Raw genomic sequence first — 21,597 nt, 5'->3', positions numbered from 1 at the left:
GAGGGTGGGAGGGAGGGAGACACAAGAGGTAAGAGATATGGGGATATATGTATATGTATAACTGATTCACTTTGTTATAAAGCAGAAACCAACAAACCATTGTAAAGCAATTATACTCCAATAAAGATGTTTAAATAAATAAATAAATTAATTAAATAAAATAAAAAAGTCACAGGGATGTATTCTACACCATGGGGAATATAGTCTATAATATTGTAATTACTCTGTATGGTGACAGATGGTAACTGGACTTATCATGGTGATCACTTCATAATGTGTAAAAATATTGAATCACCATGTTGTACAACTGAAACTAGTCTAATATTGTATGTCAATTATAATTCAATATAAAAAGAAAAAACACAATTATTAAAAAAAGAAAGAAAAAAGATTAGAAGGAAATGAATTGTAGTGCTAACCTAAAATGGCAGCATCCTAGGTGAAAGACCTATACACTGAAAACTATAAAACTCTGATAAAGGAAACTGAAGATGATTTAAAGAAATGGAAAGATATCTCATGCTCTTGGATTGAAAGAATTAATATTGTTAAAAGGCTGTACTACTCAAAGCAATCTACAGATTTAATGCAATCCCTATCAAATTATCCAAGACATTTTTCACAGAACCAGAGGAAATAATACTAAAATTTATATGCAACCACAAAAGACCCAGAGTTGCCAAAGCATTCCTGAGGGAAAAGAACAAAGCTGGAGGCAAAACCCTCCCAGACTTCAGACAATACTACAAAGCTACAGTAATCAAAACAGCATGGTATTGGCACAGAAACAGACACATAGATAGATGGAACAGAATAGAGAGCCCAGAAGTAAACCCACACACCTACTGTCAATTAATCTATAACAAAGGAAGCAAGAATATACAATGGAGAAAAGACAATCCCTTCAGCAAGTGGTGCTGGGAAAGCTGGACAGCCTCACATAAATCAGTGAAATTAGAACACTCCCTCAAACCATATATACAAAACAAAATCAAAATGTCTTAAAGACCTAAATACAGGACATGACACCATAAAACTCCTAGAAGAGAACACAGACAAAACATTCTTCGACATAAATCATAGCAATATTTTCTTAGATCAGTCTCCCAAGACAAAAGAAATAAAAGCAAAAGTAAACAAATGGGACCTAAACAAACTTATAAGTTTTTGCACAGCAAAGGAAACAATCAACAAAATTAAAAGACAACCCACAGAATGGGAGAAAATATTTGCAAACGATGCACCTGACAAGGGGTTAATATCTAAAATGTACAAACAGCTCATACTACTCAATATCAAATAAAACAAACAACCCAATCAAAAACTGGGGAGAAAACCTAAATAGCTGTTTCTTGAAAGAAGACATGCTGATTGGCCAACAGATATGAAAAGATGTTCAACATCTCTACCTCAATAAATAAATAAACAAACAACAAGGTCCTACTGTACAGCACAGGGAACTATATTCAATATCCTGTGATAAACCATAATGGAAAAGAATACAAAAAAGTATATATATGAACAACTGAGGATATACATGTATAAAAGAATATATATACATATATATGTACAACTGTACAGCAGACATTAATGTAACATTGTAAATCAACTATACTTCAAAAAATTCAATAAATACATGTTTTTAAATGTAGTATACTGTAGTGCTCTCTTTGGCAGCACATATACTAAAATTGGAACGATACAGAGAAGATTAGCATGGCCCCTGCTCAAGGATGACACGCAAATTTGTAAAGCATTCCATATTTTTCTTATTCAACATAGTTCTGGAAGTTATAGCCACAGCAATCAGAGAAGAAAAGGAAATAAAAGGAATCCAAATTGGAAAAGAAGTAAAGCTGTCACTGTTTGCAGATGACATGATACTATACATAGAGAATCCTAAAGATGCTACCAGAAAACTGCTAGAGCTAATCAATGAATTTGGTAAAGTAGCAGGATACAAAATTAATGCACAGAAATCTCTGGCATTCCTATACACTAATGATGAAAAATCTGAAAGTGAAATCAAGAAAAGACTCCCATTTACCACTGCAACAAAAAGAATAAAATATCTAGGAATAAACCTACCTAAGGAGACAAAAGACCTGTATGCAGAGAATTATAAGACACTGATGAAAGAAATTAAAGATGATACAAAGAGATGGAGAGATATACCATGTTCTTGGATTGGAAGAATCAACATTGTGAAAATGACTCTACTACCCAAAACAATCTACAGATTCAATGCAATCCCTATCAAACTACCACTGGCATTTTTCACAGAACTAGAACAAAAAATTTCATAATTTGTATGAAAACACAAAAGACTCCGAATAGCCAAAGCAATCTTGAGAACGAAAAATGGAGCTGGAGAAATCAGGCTCCCTGACTTCAGACTATACTACAAAGCTACAGTAATCAAGACAGTATGGTACTGGCACAAAAACAGAAAGAGAGATCAATGGAACAGGATAGAAAGCACAGAGATAAACCCACGCACATATGGTCACCTTATCTTTGATAAAGGAGGCAGGAGTGTACAGTGGAGAAAGGACAGCCTCTTCAATAAGTGGTGCTGGGAAAACTGGACAGCTACATGTAAAAGTATGAGATTAGATCACTCCCTAACACCATACACAAAAATAAGCTCAAAATGGATTAAAGACCTAAATGTAAGACCAGAAACTATCAAACTCTTAGAGGAAAACATAGGCAGTACACTCTCCGATATAAATCACAGCAAGATCCTTTTTGACCCACCTCCTAGAGAAATGGAAATAAAAACAAAACTAAACAAATGGGACCTAATGAAACTTCAAAGCTTTGCACAGCAAAGGACACCATAAACAAGACCAAAAGACAACCCTCAGAATGCGAGAAAATATTGCAAATGAAGTAACTGACAAAGGAATTAATCTCCAAAATTTACAAGCAGCTCATGCAACTCAATATCAAAAAAACAACCAACCCAATCCAAAAATGGGCAGAAGACCTACATAGACATTTCTCCAAAGAAGATATACAGACTGCCAACAAACACATGAAAGAATGCTCAACATCAGTAATCATTAGAGAAATGCAAATCAAAACTACCAATGAGATATCATCTCACACCAGTCAGAATGGCCATCATCAAAAAATCTACAAACAATAAATGCTGGAGAGGGGTGTGGAGAAAAGGGAACACTCTTGCACTGCTGGTGGGAATGTGAATTGATACAGCCACTATGGAGAACAGTATGGAGGTTCCTTAAAAAACTACAAATAGAACTACCATATGACCCAGCAATCCCACTACTGGGCATATACCCTGAGAAAACCATAATTCAAAAAGAGTCATGTACCAAATGTTCACTGCAGCTCTATTTACAATAGCCCGGAGATGGAAACAACCTAAGTGTCCATCATCAGATGAATGGATAAAAAAGATGTGGCACATATATACAATGGAATATTACTCAGCCATAAAAAGAAATGAAATTGAGCTATTTGTAATGAGGTGGATGGATCTAGAGCCTGTCATACAGAGTGAAGTGAGAAAGAGAAAGACAAATACCATATCCTAACACATATATATGGAATTTAAGAAAAAAAAAATGTCATGAAGAACCTAGGGGTAAGACAGGAATAAAGACACAGACCTACTAGAGAATGGACTTGAGGATATGGGGAGGGGGAAGGGTAAGCTGTGACAAAGCGAGAGAGAGGGCATGGACATATATACACTACGAAACGTAAGGTAGATAGCTAGTGGGAAGCAGCCACATAGCACAGGAATATCAGCTCAGTGCTTTGTGACTGCCTGGAGGGGTAAGATAGGGAGGGTGGGAGGGAGGGAGATGCAAGAGGGAGGAGATATGGGAACATATGTATATGTATGACTGATTCACTTTGTTGTAAAGCAGAAACTAACACACCATTGTAAAGCAATTATACTCCAATAAAGATGAAAACAAAAATGTAGTATACTGTAAAATGTACTACTATTTAGCAGTTTAAATGAATAAGCTAGACCAACATGAATAGATATAATCTCCAAGTCACTATCAAATGAAAAAGCAAATTGCAAAAGGATACATAACATTTTTATATGAATATATAATTAATGACAAGTTTAAGAACATACAAAAAAAACAGTGTATGTTGTTTACAGATACATCAAGTATACTAATTTACACTAATTTAGGATAGTGGCTACCACTGGGAAGGAAATAAGGGAATAAGATTGGGGAAGGGTAATACACTTCGATTATATACGTGGGGTATTTTTTTCTCCCTTAAGCTTAGAGGTAGCACATGGCCATTTATTATTCTATCCTCTATATTTCCGTATGCTTGAAAATTTCAAAAACTAATTTAATAAAATGAACATATTGCAAAGTACAAACTTCTTCAGTCTGGCATTCAATACTCTCCACAATATTATTCCAACCTCCTTTTCTAGCCTCATCCTTCACTATTTCCTATAGCAGTGTTTCCCAAGCCTTGGACAGTTATATACCTCCTTCCTTATTTTCACTATATATGCCATCTCTATTACAATTAATGAATAATTTTCTTTTCATAATTTTAACCCCAGTAGCCTTGTACAGGTCAATGATAAGTAGGAAACCACATGTTTAATAAGCCAGCTATTCTTTTCTAATATGAATATACATATGTAAGTATCAATATTTGTCCCAGGGTCACTTAAAACATCAAGTATCACACTTTAGGTTGCACTGTCTTATACTAGTGGTTCTCAAATTTGGTGTACAAGATTACTTGTGAAGTTTGTTAGAAATGGAGGCTCCCAGGCCATACCTCTAGGGATTCTGATTTGTGCAATCAGAAGACAAAAAATCGTGCCCTATATGTATCCATGGCACCTAACAAATTGGACTATTTGCCATTCTCTAGAGATGCTCTACATTTTTCTTTTCCAATACTTTTCCTCTTGTTATCTCCTCTGCTTGACGTACCCTCCCCCTTCTCCCTTAGCCAACAGAAATTAAGCCTACACTTTAGGGCTCATATTAATATCACCATCACAATAAAGAACTTTGACTTGGATGCAACATCGCTCTCATTTTAACACTCCTCCTTACCCTATCGATTTATTTCTATTTCTGTATGAATGCTTATCATATTCAATGTAATACATGTCTACTTGTCTTATGCCACCTCCTGAACTATAAATGCTACTTGAGGGCAAAGCCTTGGTCATTTTGTGTTTTCAACATGACAGTTATTCAGATACTTGCTGGACTGAGCTCTGCTAAACACTGAATTAATTTAACAATTTTTATTAACATTTTAAACTCATGTGGCATAAGCATTAGAATATTCATTCATATAGCATTACAAATTAAACATGAGAACCTGGACTACCTGGGCTCAATTTCAAAATGAGAAAACTGAAAATATCCTATGTAGAAACAAATAATTTAAGATGTTTTAATTTTCAAAGAACAAAATAACAGTTTAACTAAAAATGCTGAATTCAGTTTTTAAGAAGGAAAATTGCTTAACTTACAATCTTCCAAGCAAAAGTAAATGATCAAGTTATTAACTGACAAAGTGAGGTTTTGATACTGCTACCAAAAAGCTATTAACTTAAGAACAACAGTATAATTAAAGCAAAGTTAATTGACTCTGGCAAAATTCTCAGTACTTCCATATTATATTTCAACATGGTTTCTCATTGCTTTAATACTGCATATTACTTAGATGCATCAAGAGCAATAACTTCTAAGTAGTTTTCCAGTATAAAAACTATTAGTATAAAACCACAAAACTATCTGTTTTTAATCAGAAAATATCAACATGCAACTCATTTATGAATATTGTTTTTCTCAATTTGGTAACAGTAATTTGGGCTTTTTTCTATTCCAGAGGTAGACTACATCACTGCTCTAAATATACTTATTTCAACCTAGATAAAAATAAACTAATGGAAACATAAATGGGACTTTTAATGGAAAATGTTCATCAACACCAATCTATATTACCATATATCTGTATTTGTATATTTTAGCACGTACATGATACTTCATAAAGCCAGAGAATTGTCAAACTAAAATATACAAATGTATATACTAATTTCAAGTAATAAAAGAGGGGAAAATGGAGAAAACATATTTTCTTATGTTCACTTGGCCTTTCAGGTTGAAAAGAAGAATGAAAAGATGACAACTGTGAGAAATGAGGAATAAGAAAAGGTTCTCACATATCTCATTTTCTCCTCTCCTCATTCATTTTTCTGTCATGTTCCTGTTAAATTTCCTCTTTTACATGGCAGGTCAAGTAAACTAAACCTAACTTAAATGAAACTTTTTTTTTTTCATTGTATTTTTACATTATAAAACTAAAATTTCAACCCACTATGTCTATTTTCCTGAATAAAATTAATCGGAAGTAAAGCAGTAATAAGGTATACATATTACAACTGAGCTCAAGTTAAGAATTCCCAAAAATGATTCTAGTTTTAGTTTTACTTACAATAAAAAATGATAACCTATAATATTGATACTAATAAAGAGAGCCATCCAATTAGGCTTACTTCCTAAATAAGTAATTTTTTTACTTTCTAAAGTACTAAATATAGACAGAGTTTATGGCCCTATAAATGTTTTAGCAGTACTCAAGGGCCAGAAAAATGCAGAAGTTTAAAGGTAATAAGAGGAGTTAAATAAACCTATTTCCAAGATCCTATAAGTAGAATAGATCAAATTAAACAAGTTTATTGGAAGGTAACAATACAGCTCATTTGATAAAACAGTTCTGAGAAATCCAAAAACACCATTTCTCTTTACAAAAATCAAAACACTTGGACTAACAAGAAATAATGCACAATTTGGCTTGATCAAATACTTCATTAATTTTTTTTCTACCCCCTAAGGTATTGATTGCCCTTTTAAAATCCTCTTCAAATAAAATATAACCTAATTGCTTGCACATGGCGAGTTTGCAGAGATTTTTATTTCAACAGTGCCACCTAGTGGAGCAATCAATACTTTCAATTGGTCACTAAGTGATTTCATCATCCTCAAAAGCTAGGAATCCCCAAATAGTTGTATTTTCTGGTTCAAAATATTCTTAATAATATTAACATTCAAGGGGAAATTTTATAAACGAATCATTATATATTTTTATCTTCTGATAGCCTACCTCTAATAAAAATTAGATCATTTACAAATATTATTATAATATTTAAAATAAAAGTACCTTAGTGATTTCTTCAGAAGCTCGTTTGAAGTCCTGAACATTTCGACAGTAAAATCCTATTGTACAGCTAGGATCCATTTTTCGAAATGACATCTTTTTGGGAGAAGGGCAGTGGAATGTCTGTAATTTTAAAAGTTCTTTAGGATTAATTTAGTTTTATTTGATGGACTTAAGTATACAAAAATATTACTTAATTTAAAATTTGCTATCTAGCTTTCCTCCAAACTACAAACATGCTTTCAAATGGTGTTTTAGTCTCTCCTCTGAAGATGATCCCTCCCAGTCTCCAAAGCTGTAAAACGTAAGCGCCAACATTGTGTATATTCAATTCACCAGATCTCCACCTTATGCAACATTAGTGCCATTCTGCAAAAGAAAGGAAGTGTGTCAAAGTGGTGTGCATTTCTAACACTTGCAGAAGGGAAGAAAAATGTGTCTCTGACAAAGACACGAATAAGCTAGTACAAGGTTTAGAATCAAGTTAGCTATTTCTAAGAAAGTGTAATTAAGTCTGTTTGGTTAGAGATTTTTTAAGTGTTTATAAACCTTTGAATAAGAATACGAAGACTTTGTAAACAAATACGCTGGTTCATGAAAATGTTCCATAATGATATAAAAAGAGATCAACATGAGAGTTTTAGCAATTGACACAATTAGCACATAATTACACATTCTCCCAACCCATTCTTCTACTGAGCTTTACCTCAAGTTCTTGTTCAGTCCCACACAGGATATTTGTTCAAAAGATTTTTTTTTTGAACTGCGTGAATGCTCAGACACTTGTCCTTAAAAATTACTGATGCTACCAAATCTTTTTTTGTAGGTATAAAAAAAAGTTTATGTTAAAAAGGAGGGCCAGGCCTTCCCTGGTGGCACAGTGGTTGCGAGTCCGCCTGCCGATGCAGGGGACGTGGGTTTGTGCCCCGGTCTGGGAAGATCCCACATGCCGTGGAGCGGCTGGGCCCGTGAGCCATGACCGCTGAGCCTGCGCGTCCGGAGCCTGTGCTCCGCCACGGGAGAGGCCACAACAGTGAGAGGCCCGTGTACCGCAAAAAAAAGAAAAAGAAGGGCCAAAAAAATATATATATATATTCATATTTGCTTATATTTGCGTAAAGATATCAAAAATTAACAAGTTTAAGGAGAGGAAGAAAACTGGGCAGATGGGAGACAGGTATGGGAAATTCTTCATTGCACATTTTATATTTCTGAATTAAAGAAGAAGCTCAAGAAATAATCTAGGCTGGATATGAACCCATAAACTTAAAATTTCCCTACATTTAATGCCTGAAACTAAGGGATTTCAACTTGAAACTATCTATTAAAACACAGAAAAATATAGGCTTTCATATTTATGTTCATGGTGAATCAGTCAAAATCACTCTTTTCTCTCCCTTTACATACATCCTAGTTATCCAATTAATATCCCATATTATCATCAGAGGATATGCAAAATGAATACATTCCAAGCTGCTTTTTTTTCCCTTACGGATAGTTCAGTCACATACTAGATTCAAATCCAACATCATGCTAGTAAGCATAGACCAAACAAATGTGTTTTCAAAACTATGACTTCTATGAAATGCTTAGCTAACACTTACTTTACAGTGAGATCCAACCTAGCTAAACTGGAACGTCCAGTGTTCTAATCAACACAAGTATTGTCTTAGTTGGACTTTTTCTAACATTGTTTTACCTGTTTTATTTATAAAGAGATATTAAAAACAGATCTGGAAAGGCATAGAAGAGCTAGGTAAACTTGTTAGTTAACAATATACACGAGTATTATTGTTTAAGGCTCAGACAGTTCCAGGTCACAGTTACAATAAAGTTATTCTACATACAAGGTATCTAACAATAGTCATTTGCCCAACTCCTTCCAAAGCCAATAATAAGGAATGTTTATTTAGTTTTTGCTACTTGGAGATAAGAAAGAAGAACCAAAAGTCTGTACGGTCAAACAAAGTATTTTTTTAACCTGTCTACATGGGTGCCCTAAATTATATTAAAGTATTGATTCAAGTTTTCATGTAAGAACCACTGAGACTAAACCGGAATAGGCTTAGTGCTATTTCACTGTATTGCCTCAATCATCAGAGATAATAATGACAAACACTAGTTAATCATAGTTGTTTTGATACCTACAAAGAACTTTGAAATTATTCACCAAAACACAGATATAAATCTCTGATGACTGAAAAGTGAAATTGTTATTGGGTGTTCCTACATGAGTACTAGGACTCATATTACAGAGAGGCATTTTATACCATTTAAATTATAATCTTTTGTTCACCCAAGAAGATTCTGAAACAAACCAACATTAATTTATAATTCAGAATCATTTCTGTTTACTGTAAAACAAGTTAGACTTTAAAATATTTTCCCAAGTGGCATTACATAGCTATGTTCACTTTGTGATAATTATCTGAGCTATGCACTTAGATTTCTTTTTTAATTTTTAAAATTCTGATGACTGCTAAGAGTAGCAGCTTCTACTTCACAAACACATTTTAGCAAGTATCACTAGATACACTTCTGTGACAATAAAATATATTTCTGAAAAAACTGGCCAGAGTGAGTCAATTCCCATTTATTTCATTTTTCAACACACTGTTTATTCACTGCCTAAACAAACAGTTAGATATCAGGCACCTACTAAATCCTAGGCCTGTTCTAGGCTTATTATATGGAATAGTGGATTCTATTACCTAAACATACAAATAATACTGAAACAAATACTTTTAGGTGTAGCTGTGTTATTCTGGTGATTTAGATAAAGCTTCCTAAGATAACTAATTAGAGAATACATCCTTACTAAAAAACACCTCCTACAAACTGCAGTTCACATGTGTAATTCATAAAGCGTACATCTTTCACCGATGAATTCACTCATCTATCTACATAATCACATCACATCATTCTAATAGCTTTAATGCCACTATTCTCTGAACTTACTAGGATATATTAAAATAGTCACCACTGTATAAACCTCCTAAAACCTGAAACTTGGAATTGGGGGCCCAGGAATCAGAAGAGACTAACATATCTATAATAAGGTTTTTCTTACCTTATTAATAGAATATTAATATTAAGGTAATACAATATTACCTTAATAATAGAATAGATTCAGTATTTGTAAAGAGATAGAATCAGTCATTCTGAAAGTATATCATAAATAGCATGAAGCAATAGTCTCTGGTTTAAGAAATTTTAACTTATTAAATATATACACACACATACATGCATGTATACACACACACACTTCATAAATGTGTATAAGCAAATGTATATCCACTAGTCCTCTCATCCCAACAACTGACACTCTGCCCTGTCCTAGCCACTAACAATGTGAACCCACAGTTCAACAGACCCTCACTGCTAAAGCTCATCTTAAACCCACTTTCTTGGTGTCCCAATATATAAGAAATAAATGCTTCTGTGCGTTCAAGAAGTTACCTAATTTCACCAAATTTTACTTTACAAAGTCTCTTAAAATCAATTCTTCTTTTCCATTCTCACTTTCACCCCACTTCAAGCTTTTACTGAACTGCTGAAGTGTTGCAACAGTCTCCCAATAATGAGCTGCGACCTTCCTAATATTGACTGTGTAGACATAACCAGGATATTCACTGACCTGGCATCTTTGTAGAGTCTCTCAAAATATCAGAAGAATAGTCTCTTTCTACTGGTCAAAATAACCAACACTAATAATCTTTTAATTTGCCTATTTTAGATAATCCTAGAATACTGTGAACTAGTTTCCATCTGAATCTCAAGTATTTACTTTTTTAAGGAGTCAGTTTGACACAGACACACTGGAAACGTAACTTAGACATAGGAATCAGTGCCACAAGACCACAACGCAGCAGCAAAAGAATTACAGTGTGGTTCACATAGCACAATTCTATGTGCCTCCTCCCACAGTATCCATCAGCCAACTAGAAATATTTATTAAAGCTTACATGCAAAATATTATGAAGGAAGGAAGTAGAAAGCAAAGCTGATTCTGGCCTCAAGACGCTTGTACTTTAGTTGAGGTAACAGTCTACAAAAAATGCTAGGCTGTTTTATAATGTATCTTTTAAAACCAGTTTTTAATCTTGTGGTTTATCCATTTTCATAATCTACCCCCTAAATACTTATTAGGTATTAATATTAGCTAGCAAGCTATTACTAAAACAAAGTACTAAACCACACTTCCATCTTGTCAAGCCCTTGAGAATTAGTGATCCATGCCACTCAAGTGATTATTTTAAAAGCCTGTAAAAGCATCACCTGGGAAAACAAGAACCAAAACCACGTAATAATAACATGTCTCACTTATGCACTCTCAAAATTTTCTGAATTAAAATGCTGCACATGGGGCTTCCCTGGTGGCGCAGTGGTTGAGAGTCCACCTGCCAATGCAGGGGACACGGGTTCGTGCCCCGGTCCGGGAAGATCCCACATGCCGTGGAGTGGCTGGGCCCGTGAGCCATGGCCGCTGAGCCTGCGTGTCCAGAGCCTGCGCTCCGCAACAGCAGAGACCACAACAGTGACGGGCTCGCGTACCGCCAAAAAAAAAAAAAAGTGCTGCACATGTATAACTGATTCACTTTGCTGTATACCTGAAACTAACACAACATTGTAAACCAACTATAATGCAATAAAAAAAATTTTTTAAATGCTGGATCAGAAAATGATTAACATAAATGAAAAGAAGACTAAGAAATCAAAGCTAAAACAAATATTAGAAACCCAATTAATACTCGTGAAAACTTAACTAGAGGCTAAGACTTAATTACTATAATTAAAGCAAAATAATTTTGCAGGCTCCTTCAATCACTTTGTCACTCTAACCCAACTCCATCATCTTCTTTATTTTTCTTTTTTTCTCCCTTTTTTTTTAAACATACCTAACATTTTAAATTCTTCAGTACTATTCATCTGTATATGTACAAAGTTACTTGGAGGCTTGTTAATTTATTTTGGTAGGGCTAGGGTATCTAACAAGTTAGAGACAAAGATAAATGAAGAAGAAAGTGTATTGTAAATTAAAATTCAGCAACGAATTATTTAACCTTTGACCGTTGTATGTATTATGGTTTTATAAATTAGTAAAATATTTATTATTAACTTGTAACTGTGATACCATAAAAGCGTAGCTGCCTAGCACATCTCTAAATAATTAGAATTTGCTTCATATGGTAAGAAAACAGTACCAGCTCTTTATCCACAGTACCTCAAGAGGGAAATCCTTTATGCTGACATCTACAAAAGATTGGCAGTAATGAGGATCCATGTAAATCAAACTGTCATCTACAAGGACAAAACAGAAGACAAGTAATTCAAAAAACACCTTATTATTACACTGCTTACAATCCAATTTCTATGTAGAATAGCTGAAAAAAATCTGGGAGTAACAGCTTGCCAGACTGATATTCATTGACTGAAACATAGGTTTGCACAGGACAGATTAACTTTTGCATAATCAAATATGCTTGTATAAGCAGAATTTTTATAAAGTGATGAGACTGTCATTTAATTTTTGGTGATAAAATTACTTTCACAAACACACAATTATATTCTACAGTTTGCATATGAAAAATGTATTGCACTACTTTATGCTGACAGGAAGAACATATTGCTTGTCATTTTATCATCAACTAGCACCACTAAAACTGGTAAAAGGTAAATATATAAATAGCAACTGCCAGAATGTGGCAGCAATGTCTTCTAAAGTTTAGTAAAACCAATAAATTATGCCTTGTTTGTGCAATAACAGAAATTAAATATACATTTTACAGAATCCAATTATGTTGTGGACCAAATGACAAATGAACGGCTATGGTAGGACTGATGAATTTATAAGGTACTCATTTTGCTCCGTTAATCATCCTGTTTCTAGATGATCCTATATTAACTTTCCAACTTTTAAAAGAAAACAGAGAAGAAATATATTTTACTAAATCACTAACCTTGAAATCCAGCAAAGTAATATGACTGTTTAGGTTTGCCACCAACAATACCCACACAATATTCAAGGCTTAAAATACCCTGCCAAAATAAATTAATTCAGATTTAGAGTCAAGAGACAAATGATAATTATTCAAAACAACCAAATTTGTATTACTAATAGTAGCAGTAGTTCCCAAATTTTTCACCACCAGTTTTATTTTTATTACATTTTCCCCATGTTCTGAAATCCTTTTGTCCACTAAACTATCTTCCATTTTCTTTAAACCATTCAACAACATTAAACAATTATTATGTGCCAGTTATAGAGATAAACAACATTAACCATGGAAAGGCAATAAAAATGCCTGCTAAAGTAAAAACACTTGGCCTTTCAGTTAGCTGGTGCAGCCTTGCTGTGATCAATGTAGTATTTTCATCAGGCTTTTTGAAATGCTAGAAATAATTATTGGACATTGTCACTGTTTTCACTGAAACCTGAGTCTTAGAATCACAAACTAAAAACCATTTTTAATCAATGGCATTCATGACAAAATTTTTACGCTACTTCATTTGGAATAAATATAGAGACTAATGAAAACAATTTAATCCAAGGAAAATAATAATTATTACTGTATTTAAACTCAGTTTATTTTACTAATCATAAAATATCAGTGGTACTTCAATAAATTGTTTAATATTTCCCTCAGCATCTATTCTAAGCAGAACTCTATTTAAGCTCGGCCAAGTAATTCTATACTTTAAAAAAAAACATGTCCATGGAGTGGAATCAATTAAAAACATGTCCAGGGCTTCCCTGGTGGCTCAGGTGGCTTGGGGGTCCGCCTGCCGATGCAGGGGTCGCGGGTTCGTGCCCTAGTCTGGGAGGATCCCGCGTGCCGCGTAGCGGCTGGGCCCATGGGCCGTGGCCGCTGGGCCTGCGCGTCCGGAGCCTGTGCTCTGCAGCAGGAGAGGCCGCAGCTGTGAGAGGCCCACGTACCGCAAAAAAAAAAAAAGTCCAGTGGAATCAATCAATATCCTATCAATAGTTTCTACATTAATTTTAGCATATATTATGTTAGAAAACACTAGTAATGATAAAGTATATGTTATAAAACCCCAAAATATTAAACAATAAACTTTCCTTCTCTTAAGTGAGAGGATGTTTCAAAATCTAGAAGATACAAAAATACTGTATGAACAAATGTTTTTTTCCCTTAACAAGTAAACAAACCACAGTTTTGTTTAAACTTAATTACTTTCTTAAAAATAATATGTGGTGGTTATTGAAAAAACACACACAGAAATTTCCCAAAACCCCAACACTCATCATTATTAACATTTAGGAGGATACCTTCTTGACATCTGTCTATATTACATATATTCACATATAGGCTTATAAATACAATGTTATATATATGGCACCATACAACATATGCTATTGTAACTTTCGTCATTCATTATCTCATAAACATCTTTTCCTATCAATAAATATAGATCTATATTATAATATTTAATGGCTGTAAATTTTGTATATTTTCAGTCTTGTGAAAATATCATAGAGGTTTTTTTGGAAAGGAGAACTGCACTGAAGAAATTACAGAAACAGAGAAGGCATATAAAGTTAAAATTTTAGAGCTAACTAAAAAATAAATTAAGATGAAATTATACCAAAAAACTTGATAATAATAGTTATTATTATTCTATTGTTATTATCATTCTATTAACAGTTCTATTATTCTATTGCTTTCCCCCTAAATAAAAATCCTTAACTCAATTAGAGAGTGCCTTACTTTAATCTGAGGCAACCTGATCAGCTGAAATACAATGTTTCTGATACAGGGACCCATGAGGAAGTGAAAGTTCTAAGTCCCTCATAGCCAAGAAAAAAAAGAAAAAATACATATATGTATAGCAAGAATCATCACAGACTCTCTTCAGAAAAAGAATGATTTCAGGTAATGGAAGAAAGACTTTGGTTCTTGACACCTATATTTCCTTTTCAACAGATTAGAGCAGATTTAGCAATAAACACTTATAAGTAGATTAGGAGCTAAAATGCCATTACATATAAGAAGCTGTATCTTTGGAAACCTGAAACACTTTTCAGTTCTAAAAAAGCTTTTTCACAGTTATCTAGTGGTGAGAATTGATTGAGCTGTATCCATGAAGCAATAAATAAGACTGAAGTAATCAGTCAAAAAGGAAAGTCCTAATTTGTCTTGCTGAAGAAAGAGAACATATTGGATTTTCCTCATTCCAGGTCCTTTTAAAAATAAATAAATAAGTAAACTTCCTGTGGTAAGAGCTGATAAAGCACCACACCAAATTTCTTTCTCCTCACAGAATGCAGCAGGAGATGGTAACCATCTCTGAAATACTGTGGAATTACCTCAATCAATATATTTTAAAACTAGAATTGAATGGTGAATTTTAGAGAGTATAATGCACAATGGCTTGGCAGGAAAAAATACAGCTGCTGACAAAGGAGGAGAAAGAAGAAGTGTAGTGGGGGGCAGTGGGCGGGGCAGTGATGGAGGTACAGGAGGAGGTGGAGGAGGAGGAGAAGAAAAGGGACCAGAAATGGAAGAGAAAGATTACTTTTCTTTTAGGGCTATTAGACACACTATTTTTTCACTGCTAACTGAATGACTCTTTACATGCTCTCCTTTTGGCTTCTGACCCAACCACGCCCTGACCAAGCACAACATAACACTACTTCACTCAGCCATTTCAGCCATTTTTACCTGAGAGTTGAAAATTTTAAATGTATTAGTAGTCACTACTCTAAAAGGGGACTGTAGCATAAATTAAATAAGTAGAAGCTCAAAGAAATGTTACATTTCAGAGAGTCCATAGTTTAGAGGAAAATATGAAAAACAACAAAAGTTCTGGTCTCTGTCACCAGTTTGTTATCCGAATTTGAACATATCACTTAACGTCTGTCATTTCTGTTTTATAAAGACAATCCAGTTTCTAGCTAGTATGAGGGTAAAATGAGATAAATCTGTATTAAAAGTGTTATACAAATATGAGAGTTAACAAATATTTGCTGAGCAGCTCCTATATGCTAGGTACTAAGGATCACTTTAACAGCTAACCATGGTTTGTTTCACTACAATGTAGACTCCAATGAATCACTCATCTGATAACTTTTATCAATACCACCAAACAGCAAAGCCCTCAGCCAGATGAAGCATGCCTCAAAGCTATCTGCAGTCCATTTCACCAGGAGTGGGGGTTTGGCAAAAGAGTCAGTTCCGAGACTGCCTCAATTTCTGATCTTCTCATGGTAGTAGAGAAGGCAGGGGAATTCATTTCAGATTTGGTTACAACCAACAGAGACACGACAACATGCGAGAAGTCTCGAAACCCTCAGTGGATTCACTAGATGAAATGGTTTATATCTTCTCACATTCCACCAATAATTCTACTAAAGAGTCCACATGTTAGAAATCAAAACCCCACTTTTATCTAGGGTGTGTATATGTTATTGGTTATAGTACTGGTATTATTAGTAACAAGTATGCCTGCAACAGTTTAGTAACGATTAGGAAAAGCCAATATACCAGCTAGAAGACTTCCATATACCACATATTGAAAATAACTGCTCTAGGTTTTTAGAATTGGTACAATCTAGAGCGAGGATATATGTTTTACCTATATACAAAGGGACCACAATATGGGGTTAATGCTTCATGTGGGGAACAAATATAAACTTTATTTCAAGATTACTATATGCCATAACACTCCATTCAAAGAGGAATTTTATCTCTGGTCTTGATTTTATTAAAACTATGAAAATAATATAAATACTGTACTCTCAACTAGAAACTAAGTATTTCAAAAGTTAAAGTTTGGTGACAAGATAACCTAATTAGTCAGGTTCTTTTGGAAAAAAGAATTATGTGTTCTGAAATAGAACAGATTTTTAACTGGTTAATATGAAGAAAACAAAGTTGAAAGCTCCCCATACTATCTTCATCATTTTGGCCTATGTAAATAAGTATTCTACATACTGATGGACCTTATAGAAGCACAGGAAACAAACTAACAGATAATGCAGCAGCAATAAAAAAAAAACCCATTTTGTTTCAATAATTACCTAGATATAGTTTAATGTGGGTTTTATGAATAAACAAAGGTACATACTTTTAAAAATCACAAATAAGGATGATGGGAACTGTAGACATATTTCAGACTCTGATTATTGCTGCACCGTCTCCCCCTGATTAGCTGCAAAGATTAAAAGCCTTTTTATTTTGTCATAGAACACCTTACTCTTCAAATCACATCTGATCTTGTAATACTGAAATTTAAGATCTCTAATGTCAAACTTTACAATCTACAACTATAAAATCATCACTACCCATTTCATAGAAAAAAGATTGCAAACCTTCTCTATTTTTCATATCAGCCAGCATTGCCTTCAAAAAATTTCAGCTCTTATTTCATACCTTTACAAAATCTAAATAGTCGGCATTGGTTCTTTCTCCACCAAGTCTAACAGGAACTAGAATAATAACAGCTTTGTCATCTGTATTATCAGAGGCCATGGAAGTGCACTGTTTATCAATTACATCAGAACTGTAAACTGAGAAAAACACAATTAATATGTATTAAATTTTATAAAAATGATTTTCAGAAACATTTGTACCCTAATTTCCCCCCCACAATGGCCAGTCATATGATCTCTGACATCACTAACAAGGTCTCAATGAGTTAAAAAATACCTACCTCATTTATGCATTCAATAGATATTTATCAAATAACTACTATATGGCACTGGGTCCTCAGCAGTGAGCAAAATGGAGAAAAACCCCTGCCCTCACAAGGCATACCATCTAACAGGGAAGTAGACAATAAATAAGTAAAACATAATATATGTCAGATGATGATAGGTGCTTTCAAGAAAAACAAGGGAGAAAAAGATGGATAAGAAATGTAGAGAAGGGGTGCAATTTAAAATAGGGTGGTAGGGAAGTCAAGACTTAAAGAAAGAAAGAAACCAAGAAATGCAGATACCTGGGGGGAAGAGATTTCACATAGAAAGATCAGCAAGTGCAAATGTCTTAAAGCAGAAGCGTTGCCAGCTTGTTCCAGGAACAAGAGAGCAGTGCCTCTGCAGGGAAGTGAGCAAGGAGTACAATAGCAGAAAATGAGGTTAGGAGATAAAGTTACAGATGGGGAGAGAACGAAGACAGATTGTGGGAAATCTTAAAAGCCATTAATAAAGAATTCAGTCTTTGAGTGAGATGGGAAGCCGCTGAAGAGTTTTTTAGGAAAGGAATGTCCTGCTCTGATTTATACTTTACCAGTCTGGTTCCTGTGTTAACAGACTGCACCTCTGCAGCAAGGGCTGAAGCATAGAGAAGTTAGAAAGCCACTGCTGGAACCCAGCAAGAGATGATGGTGGCTTGAACAAAGGCAGTATTGTCAAGATATGGAACGGTCATGGGATGATCATGTGCAGGTAGTGAAAACTGATCAGTTGAAAATGAAGAACTCCTTAATATATTAAATGTAAGATGTGAGAGGAAAAAAGGAGTCATAGATGATTTGAGTGGTTTTCATATAAGCAAACAGAGTAGGCGGGCTGCCATTTACAAAGACATAGAAGACTGTAGGAAGGGAAAATATAGAAAGGAGGAGTGGGAATTCAGTTTCAGACACGCCAAGTTTGAGATATCTATTAGACATGCAAGCAGGGAGGATAAGTAGGCAGGTAAGGACATAAAAGCCTGCATTTGGGGACAGGTCTGGGATGGAGCTATAAATTTGGGAATTGACAGGACCCAGACGGTACTGTAAAGCTATGAGACTGGGTAAATCCAAATCTGTATACACAGAAAAAAAAGTTGAGATCTAAAGACGTAGCACAACACACCAAGTACTTTAGAGATAGGGGGATAAGGAAGAATCCATACAGGAGACCGTGAAGGAGCAGACACAATGGTAAAAGGAAAACCTGAAGAGTAGTGTTCTGGAAAGTAAGTAAACAAAACATTACAAGGAGTGGGGGAGAAGTCAACAGTGTCAAATGCTGCTGACAGATTGTGAGGAAAAGACTGAGAAGTGACAACTGGATTTAGTGAGATTAAATTATTGACAAGAGTAGTTTTGGTAGAGTGATGGGTATGAGAGCCTAAGTGGATAGTTCAAGAGAAAATGGGTGGAGTTGGTAGAAGCAAATACAGACAAAACTTTATTTTGTTTTGTTCAACAAAAAAAATAGTTTTATTCAAAACTTACTTTACACCCATACTCCCTGTCAGCAAACTCTTTTACTCTTCCACAGTTAGCTGATTAACAAATTCTGCCACTGCTGTCCCAGTTCTTCCCTAAATTCCAAATTGAGATTATGAACTATCATAGTCTCCTGTTCACCTGCTTCCCTATCCCCCATAGTCAGTCTAAACCGAAGCCACAAAAATGGAAAAACAGTTCTTTCCATGTTTCAATTCTGTCATCTTATTTTTGCTAAACTACTCAGTAAAGCCTTCTAATTATAAACCTTTAAATTCTCTCACTTTTCTGAGGCAGTACACACATGACCATCCCTATCTTCCACTTTCCACTAGTAATAGTATTTCCACTAGCATATACAACAAGTTCTTCCTTATCAAATGCTTCTTACCCTTCAGTCCAGTTCAACACACATTGATTGACGGCCAACTATTTATTGAAGTTTTCTATGCCAGAGAAATATAAAAGCAAATAAAATCCTTACTTCACAGTGTCTGGCTCAATTGTTTTGGTATTTTTCCTCCACTTTCAACATATGTAAGGGCTATGAAATAATCCAATTCCATAACACAGGCTCACTACAGCAGTGATTGCCAACCAAATGGTTCTGGTACCTTTCCCCTACCCCTACTACCTTAATAATCATTGATCTACCAAGGAGATACAGATAAGCACAAGGTGATATTAAAAGTGAATTACAAGCACAATATTTAATAGAGGTATTTCCAAAATGTTACAGAACACAGAATAATAAACTAATTCTACCTGATGGGAGTTGGTAAAGGCTTCACCAAAGGTGTACCTTCCAGCGTGTTCACAAAGAATGAGTAAGAGTTAACAAAAGACATTTTAACAATAAGGGGCATTCTAAGCAGAGGCAATATCAGCAAAGACATGGAAAAAAGATAATGATAGTATGCCCAAGGAATGGCTTGCAGGTTGATGGTACTTTGGTGTATCAGCATGGAAGACAGTGTTGAGAGGTGATGCTGGAAATGTAGGTCAAGACAAATGGTAAAGAACTTCATGTGCTTTACATGCTACAATAACTTGAGACTAGAGTTAACAGATATTGGTTTTAAACTAAGGGACACGATCAATTTCTTTTGATCAGATGAATGAGAAAAAGAAAAGAAAGGGAAATCAAGTTAAAGTCCAAGTTCGAGATGAGGGTCTGATCTAAATCAATGAGAGTGAAGAAGAGAGAACAGATTTCAGATGCATTTTTTTAAGTATAATTTGTTAAGCTTTGGTTGACTAACTAGATATAAGCAACGAAAAAAGAGTCAAGAATAAGTACGCACGCGTGTGGACATGATACTATTAGTGAAGAGAAAATAGAAAGCAAGAAAGGAGTGGTATAGAGGGGAATGACAGGTTTAATCTTAAACACGCTGAATTTGAAGTGTTTGTAGAACATCCAGATGGAAATATTTGAAGGACAGCAGAAAATACGAGTTACCTCATATTAACACAAGTAGCACTAGAAATGCAGTTTTAGAAGTCTTAACTACTTAAAGGCATGGAAAAACATGCAATCACAAAGGAAGAGAATACAGAATGAGAGGAAGAGAAAATGAATAGAAAGTGGAGCTTTTAAAAACACTAATGAAGATGGGGGTGTGGAGGGGAATTATTAATAGGCTCTGGCTTCACCTAGTTCCTAACCTCACAATCTATCAAAATGCACTACAGTAATATAAACTCTCCCTTTAGAATTTTAAACGTCAGTGCTCAAAATTTTAAGATCTACCTCAAATTACACAAACCACTTAGATATTGAGTAGCTCTGTGTTCTTTAATTAACTAACAATATGTAACACATAAGACCAAGGCTGATTGATATCAATAAAAGCACAAAAGGCAAATTCATAAATTATTTAATGACTAATTGTTTAAGCACACCCTCTGGCTTAATTAGAACTCTTAACACAGTACATTTTACTTGTAAGATTTCCTACCTGAAAAACAAATACAGTACCTGCAAAATTCACACACTCATCTGAAAACTTAAAACTTTCATGTTCATATGGCTATAATCATGGCTTATCAGTCTTTCTTAAAAATCCAATTAACCTTAACAAAAGGCCGAACAAAATGCACGTGTATTTGGTAATGATTATATCCATACTATAAACACTAGTCAGTTACCAGGGTAATCTCAAGCATTTTGTAAATACCCTTATATTAAACATAATTGAAGTATATTTA

At 34.5% G+C, this 21,597-nt stretch overlaps 1 protein-coding gene and 1 non-coding gene across 2 annotated transcripts in view; one reads left to right on the top strand and one right to left on the bottom strand.

Annotated features, from left to right (window-relative positions):
- The window catches only part of ATG4C (autophagy related 4C cysteine peptidase), a gene marked incomplete at its 5' end in the record, with an annotated part of 43,201 nt that overhangs the window by 8,670 nt on the left and 12,934 nt on the right, over positions 1–21,597 (bottom strand). Inside the window, 4 exons of the mRNA XM_032603286.1 lie at positions 7,207–7,326; positions 12,428–12,504; positions 13,164–13,242; positions 17,598–17,734. Coding sequence (XP_032459177.1) covers positions 7,207–7,326; positions 12,428–12,504; positions 13,164–13,242; positions 17,598–17,734 — 413 coding nt within the window. The remainder of the gene's footprint in view (positions 1–7,206; positions 7,327–12,427; positions 12,505–13,163; positions 13,243–17,597; positions 17,735–21,597) is intronic.
- On the top strand, positions 1,662–1,768 carry LOC116745686. Its single transcript, XR_004347521.1, has one exon. It is a non-coding gene; the product is annotated as a U6 spliceosomal RNA (small nuclear RNA).

The sequence above is a fragment of the Phocoena sinus genome, chromosome 1 (genome assembly GCF_008692025.1).
Source record: "Phocoena sinus isolate mPhoSin1 chromosome 1, mPhoSin1.pri, whole genome shotgun sequence".
NCBI classification, from domain to species: domain Eukaryota; kingdom Metazoa; phylum Chordata; class Mammalia; order Artiodactyla; family Phocoenidae; genus Phocoena; species Phocoena sinus.
The sequence above is the reverse complement of the archived record's forward strand: the minus strand, read 5'-3'. Positions and strand labels throughout refer to the sequence as shown.